We start from the raw sequence: 7,239 nt of genomic DNA, 5'->3' as shown, positions 1-7,239 counted from the left end.
TTATAGAATTATATATTCATAATTTTAGAACTATATATTCGTAATTATGAACAGTTTTGCCAATTTCAACATAATTTGCCAATTTCACAGCATAATTTGCCAATTTCAGTCTACCCGGCCAACTTCCCAACGAAAAGTAGCAAAAAAAATTTAATGGATAAAATTTTAAGGGCAATTTAGTTATTTAGTACTCCTCTTTTCTTCTTCTCCGTTTCTTCTCTTCTTCGCCTGCAACCTCTGTAAAACCCCTCACAAGTCACAACACTTCCATTTTCGGGGAAAAGGAATCAATGGGTGGAGAAAAAGGGTTAAACATTATGTGTAGTTGCGGTGGTGAGGTTTCGGAGTAGCGACGGTCTTCGTCGGAGGCCGCGGAAGTGACGGCGGATGAGATATTGGAGAGGTCGGAGAGCAAGAAAAGAGAAGAAGTAAAAGACTAAATTGTCCTCATCATTTTACCCATTAAATTTTTTTGGCTACTTCTCGCCGGTAATTTAACTGGATTGACTAAAATTGAAAAAATTTGAATAGTTGTTGAGGCAAATTGACAATTTTCAAATTTGTAGACCCCAATTAACAATACCCCAATAGTCATAGAAGTAAAAGTGAAATTTTTTTTTATTTTATTTCAAAATTACTGACTAACATATTTAAATTACTTTTTTTTTTCATTATAAACATAAATAATATGGTAATAATTAATTTCATATTTATCAAATAGTATCTCTTTTTTTAAAATATAAGACTTTTACAAGTATAACTATGATGATTTTAAAAATAACATTTTAAAATTGTTTTTATTGATAAATATTTTTATTTAATACATTTAAATTATAATGTTAATATTGGGTTCAAACTATTAGGACTCTATGTATTTGAGTTAGATTATGATTCATTATCCTAATATCCTTATGAGTCTCTATTGTATATATACCTGTAATTTGTATCTTTGTAATTACCTCATTCAATACAATCATACAGTTCTCATTTGGTATTAGCTAGTTAGGGATTATCGTTCCCATGGCTGACGGATCTATTAACTCCTCTGAACAAACCGTCTCAGATGCATCCTGCTGTTGTTTCTCCTGTTTCTATCGCCGCAAATTCTCTATCCACCGCGCACCACTTTATCAGTATCAAACTGACATACAAGAACTTTTTTTTTGTCTTGGAGGACTCAAGTTGTTCTGTTCCTCCGTGGCCATGATCTTATGGGGTTTGTTGATGGATCAAACTCTTGTCCACCAGCTTTCCTTTCGGTCGAGGATCCAAACGCCACACCGCAGCTCAATCGCGCATGTGTTGCGTGGGTTAGGAGTGATCAAGCTTTGCTATATATGCGGGTCTCCTCCCTATAGAAGAAGTAATGCCCCTTGCAATCGGCCGTCGAACGTCCAAAGCGGCTTGGGATGCCGTGGAGCAGCATTGGCATCGTCGTCTAGGGCTTGCACACAGCATCTCCTTGGTCACAAAACCTTCGACAAGGTGACTCGTCGGTTGCTGACTACATCAACCGAGCACAAGTGGTTGTTGAAGACCTTGCGCTCGCCGGACGGCCAGTCTCACTCGATGAACAGAATCTCTATGTTTTTTGAGGGCTTTGACCTGAGTATAGCCCGTTGACGACCTCTCTTTCCGTTCGTGGGCAGCCTGTGACGTTACAAGAGCTTGCGGACTTCCTCAGTGCACATGAATTCATCGTCGGAGACTACGGAGTGGCGGATGGCGGTGGACAGCCGGCAGCGTACTCGGTACAACGCGGTAGTGGTAATCGACGTTCTGGTCGTGGGAACCAAAACTAGTCCAGTGGTGGCCAGTAGCGAGCTGATGGTGACAGTTCGCAGGGCCGGGTGGCGGACGGCAGAACGGTCGGTGTGGCAATGGCGGCAGAAATAATCTGGATTCTATCACTACTGCGTGAGATTAATGTCCCTAATATTTGTGTTTCCAAGTTGTGGTGTGATAATCTCAGTGCTATATACATGTGTGCAAATCTGATCTTCCATGCTCACACTAAACATGTGGAGATTGATTACCACTAATAATACTCCGTAGCATTTACAATGTTGAATGGTTTAATTGCACATTTTTTTTAGTTGAGTGACCCAATTGCATTTTCACGTTACGTTCGATGGCTAATTTGACCCTTATTCCTAATTATAATAATGTAAAAAAGTAAATTAAAATTAGTGACGAGTCACATTGTAAGGATAAAGATAATACAGATTTTACCTTAATTTAATTGGCTAATTTATTTCGACAAAACTTAGGTTATAATCTTGTTATGTTTTGGACCGTACCCCTATCTGGATCTCTTTCAGCGTTGCAGTCTCAGGATTAAGTTGGTTTATGTTGCTGGGGCCTTTTGTATTCAATCCCTTGTAATCTTGGTGAACATCTAGTGAATTGGGCTGACGTGAGTTGTCCCGCAGACGTAGGAGTTTAGCTCTGAATTGCGTTGCGTAAACAATTGCTTGTTCCTGGTTTGCTTTCTTATCTTGCTCTTTTAATTTGTTCTTTCTTATTCGAAAAACAAACTTAATTAAAGGTAAGTTAATTGCTAGTTAAAATCAAGTAGAACTTTAAGAGGGTTCTTGAAAATAAGAATAAAAATGAGGGTGTTAATTAGTTTTATAAATATTACAAACTTTAAAGTTTGGAATACTTATAAAATGTACATGTGTTTATATATATATATATATATATATATATATATATATATATAATTCTCATCAACGAACCATTCATTGAATCATTGATATGCTCTCACAAGAGTGTGACCCTATAACAAAAGGTTTATGGTTAAATGACCAAACTAACCTTTTAAAAATAAAGATTTCCAAAATTTCCATAAGGAGCAATCACAATCCGTTTGAGAAAGGACAAGATCTAGACTTTAAATTACTAAGGACTAACTATAAAAAAAAAAATCAAATTTATTAACAGAAAAATTTGTAGATATATATTTAATTTACCAATGGATTTATATTGGTAAACCACTAAAATTCGTAAATATTTATGCTATAACTATTTAATTTGTGACAAAATATGTTACTATTTTATTGGTTTCTTGAAATAATGTCAATTTAGACTACGAATATAACTCAAATGCTAAAAGTATTACTCCGTATTTTATAAAATAAAATGTTTTTAATTTGTTTTGTTGAAACAAATGAGTATAGAAATATTATTTTGAGTACTATTCTTTCAAAAGGCTGAACTCCAACCCTAATTTTTTTTTTTTTTTTTTTGAGTACTATTGACTTTATTACAAGGTGGTATATGTTCTAAAGAGTATAAAAATATAAACATTTTGAAATTTGCATATTATATTCTTCCACAAGGCTGAACCCCAATCCTAAGCGCCCCCCACACCCCGACCCGACAGAGCATTTGGAAGGATGTAAATCATGGTGACTCAACTAAACATGAACCACAAAGGCTAGACCGGTGCTCACTGCGCATAAGGAGCCCCCCTCACTTTGAAAGGTTGCTCCCACACTGCCGCTGGTGAGACTCAATCCCTGGTCATTCTTCCAAAATTTTACCTCTATGACCAGTTGAGCTACCCATGCGGGCAATTTGCATATTATATTGCTTGTAAAGTACGTGGTGATTGAGACATTGGGGTAGTGAATATGGATTGCGATGGATGATGAGGATGAGGTTAGCGGGTATGGTAGGTGGATAGGTGGGAGCATGTGTCTTCAAAAAGTTGGATTATTCATTGTTAGGTAAAATAGGGTAAAGCAAAGGGAAATATATATTTGTGTGGCTAAGTCAAGAGACAAGAGTGATTGGGTGAGGGGTCTTCTGCACATTATATTTGAGTCCGCCTAAACGTTACAATACAAGTGTGAATCTGGAGTAAGATTTAATCATGGGATGTCATCAATCATCATGATGATATATATATATATATATATATATATATATATATATATATATATACACTTTTGTTAATAATAAATTTAATATCATTATATATGGATTTAAATTTTGTGTTGACATAAGTCATGAAATACTCTTAACTTTAATTTAATATGATCGTGTTTGTTTTGTTTAGCTCGCAACTTTTAGTTAATACGGAAAACACATTTCAGTTATTTTAATAAATTATAAGAATAGAACTATTGAAGAGTACATTTATTCGTAATAGAAGAGAAAAAATATTAATTTCTCTCTTCATCATTTTGAGGGTTTTATTTTACATGTTGCCTAACTTACATTTCAGGAGAACAAGATCAGTGCCACGTGTCATCATCCTAGCACTTTGGTAGTTAAAAGCAGTTATAGGGAGTTACCGGTCAAAAGTCCATTGACTTCGACCTCTTGTTCTGTACATACATATAGCTTCTTCTTGTTCCTTCTCTGTAATAACTGAAATAATGAAACTACTATCTCAAAAGATTTTCTTCATTTCTTCTCACCCTCTTTGAGCTCCGCAACATGGTATCAGAGCGAAGAAACTAGGAGCTTCACCATCAGCTACAATGGAAGCTTGGCCTTCAATCGGCAATCGGACAACACCAATCGACAATCCGACTGTCCATCCAAACACAGCGAACACGACGCCAAATCCAGCGTCAAATGCTTCTGCTACGACGGGCAATTTGAACAATGGCGAGGTAACTTTCGATCCCCAATCTCAGTCCAACCCTTACTACCTTCATATAAACGAAAATCCAGCTTTAGAACTGGTATCAATACCTCTTGATGGCCCGAACTACCACTCCTGGGCTAGGGCAATGACAATGGCCCTGTCTTGCAAGAATAAGGTTCCCTTTATCAATGGGAGCATCACAAAACCTTCCGCAGAGAATTTGGATAGATACCTTGCCTGGGAGAGATGCAACAACATTGTTGCCACTTGGATTGTTCGCACACTCTCTCCTACTATTGCTCGTAGCGTTTTATGGATCGATACCGCTTATGGAATCTGGAATGATCTTAGAAGAAGATTTAGCCAACAAGACTTATTTCGAATTGCAGAAATTAAGTGTGAAATTTATCAAACTAAACAAGGGGACAATTGTCTAAATGAGTACTTCACTAGGCAAAAACTTTTGTGGGATGAACTGAGCATCCTTAGGCCACTGATAAGCTGTGCGTGTAATATCAAATGTGAATGTGGCAAGAAGATTGATGAGCTAAATGAACAGATGGAGAAGGATAAACTGTCTATTTTTCTGATTGGCCTACATGAGAAGTACACAGGAGCCAGGAATCAGATTATGTTGATGAGGCCCTTACCAGATGTGAATGAGGCCTATTCGATGATTGCACAGCAAGAGAGACAGTTTCACATGGCCAACAATGGTTTTGGGAGCCAATTGTATCAGGCAGGAGAAAGTAACATCACAGGCAGTACCTTCTTGGCCAAAACAGATGGAAATTATCAGCAGGGGTTTAAGAAGACCTCAGCCAGTAATAAAAGGCCAGTATGCACCTACTGTGGATATACAGGACACACACAAGATAAATGCTACAAGAAACATGGGTATCCCCCAGGGTGGAAGCCTAGACCAAGAAGTCAAGGCTCAATCAATCAGACCCAAGGTCCATCATCAACTCAGCAGTCTTGCAACTCTGATGGTGGAATGCCCTTTACTCAAGATGATGTTAAGAGATTCTTGGAGTTCATGCATGCTAATAAACCGGCTGGGGAGAATCTGAATTCACCCCTTGATCACCATCATCAACAAACCTCACCAGCATTTGTCAGTACTGTGGCAGCTGAATTCCAGAATGAAGGTATTATCCCCTCAGTTAATTCTGTTAAGACTGGTATTTCAGATTGGATTGTTGATAGTGGTGCAAATTGGTCAAGTCCTTGTATGGATTGAAACAAGCTAGCAGACAGTGGAATACAAAATTAACCATGGCATTACAGAATATGGGATTTAAGCAGGCAGTCCCTGATAATTCCTTGTTTACTAAGGGAAAGGAAGATCACTTTGTAGCATTGCTAGTGTATGTTGATGATATTGTGATTGCAAGTAGAAATTTGAATGCCATACAGGAAGTCAAAGATCAGCTCAGGACAAACTTTCAAATAAAGGACTTAGGTTCTTTGAAATATTTTCTTGGATTAGAAGTTGCCAGGCACAACAAAGGCATAGCAGTATGTCAGAGAAAATATGCTATAGAATTACTTGAAGATACAGGTTTCACAGCCTCTAAACCTGTTTACAGTCCTACAGTGCCCTCACACAAGCTAAGCAAAAACATGGGAATACCTCTTGAAGAGAACAATCAGTACAGGAAAATTGTTAGAAAGCTACTCTACCTAACAATTACTAGGCCTGATATCAGCTTTGCAACACAACAATTGTCACAGTTTCTTGACAAGCCTACAGACCTACATCTACAAGCTGCACACAGAGTACTAAGGTACATTAAAGCAGCACCTGGCCAAGGGCTTTTCTTTCCATCATCCTCTAATTTGCAGTTGAAAGCCTTCTCTGATTCTGATTGGGGAGCATGTGTTGATAAAAGAAAGTCTGTCACTGGCTTCTGTGTCTTCCTAGGGGATGCCCTAATATCTTGGAAATCAAAAAAGCAGCCCACAATCTCTAAGTCATCATCAGAGGCAGAATATAGAGCACTAGCAGCCACATCATGTGAAATACAATGGCTATCATTCTTATTAACAGAACTCCAAATACAACATTCAAAGGCAGTGGCTATATATTGTGATAGCAAATCTGCTATTGCAATTGCGGAGAACCCTGTATTTCATGAAAGAACCAAACATATAGAGCTGGACTGCCATCTTGGCTTGTTGGATCTATACAATCCAACTTGCGGGGGATTTCAGGAGAACAAGATCAGTGCCACGTGTCATCATCCTAGCGCTTTGGTAGTTAAAAGCAGTTATAGGGAGTTACCGGTCAAAAGTCCATTGACTTCGACCTCTTGTTCTGTACATACATATAGCTTCTTCTTGTTCCTTCTCTGTAATAACTGAAATAATGAAACTACTATCTCAAAAGATTTTCTTCATTTCTTCTCACCCTCTTTGAGCTCCGCAACATTACATAAGGGTGTGTTGAATATATATATATATATATATATATATATATATATATATATATATATATATATATATATATATATATATATGAAAGACGGATCATGCGAGAATCAATTGCAGTCGATTTCATATAGTGCACCAAAGTACAATTAAAATGTATTAAAAGTGCAGTAAATAATTTATACTGAGCATCAATATTAAAT

The 7,239-nt window shown here is 37.2% G+C and overlaps 2 protein-coding genes across 2 annotated transcripts; both read left to right on the top strand.

The window, feature by feature from the left end:
* Window positions 1–4,493: 4,493 nt before the first annotated feature.
* Window positions 4,494–5,846, top strand: LOC109178736. The gene has a single exon (XM_019328276.1). It carries the CDS (start codon window positions 4,494–4,496, stop codon window positions 5,844–5,846), a length of 1,353 nt encoding a protein of 450 aa, XP_019183821.1.
* Window positions 5,847–5,881: 35 nt separating this feature from the next.
* LOC109178735 (uncharacterized mitochondrial protein AtMg00810-like) lies at window positions 5,882–6,970 on the top strand. The gene has a single exon (XM_019328275.1). It carries the CDS (start codon window positions 5,882–5,884, stop codon window positions 6,968–6,970), a length of 1,089 nt encoding a protein of 362 aa, XP_019183820.1.
* Window positions 6,971–7,239: the final 269 nt, after the last annotated feature.

The sequence above is a fragment of the Ipomoea nil genome, unplaced genomic scaffold (genome assembly GCF_001879475.1).
Source record: "Ipomoea nil cultivar Tokyo-kokei standard unplaced genomic scaffold, Asagao_1.1 scaffold0869, whole genome shotgun sequence".
Taxonomy (NCBI): domain Eukaryota; kingdom Viridiplantae; phylum Streptophyta; class Magnoliopsida; order Solanales; family Convolvulaceae; genus Ipomoea; species Ipomoea nil.
Note: the sequence above shows the minus strand (reverse complement) of the source record. Positions and strands in the feature narration are given on the sequence as shown.

Bases quoted from the DNA above. Each gene is read 5' to 3' on its own strand.
- LOC109178736 (XM_019328276.1), top strand. From the start codon at position 4,494: ATGGAAGCTTGGCCTTCAATCGGCAATCGGACAACACCAATCGACAAT.
- LOC109178735 (XM_019328275.1), top strand. From the start codon at position 5,882: ATGGCATTACAGAATATGGGATTTAAGCAGGCAGTCCCTGATAATTCC.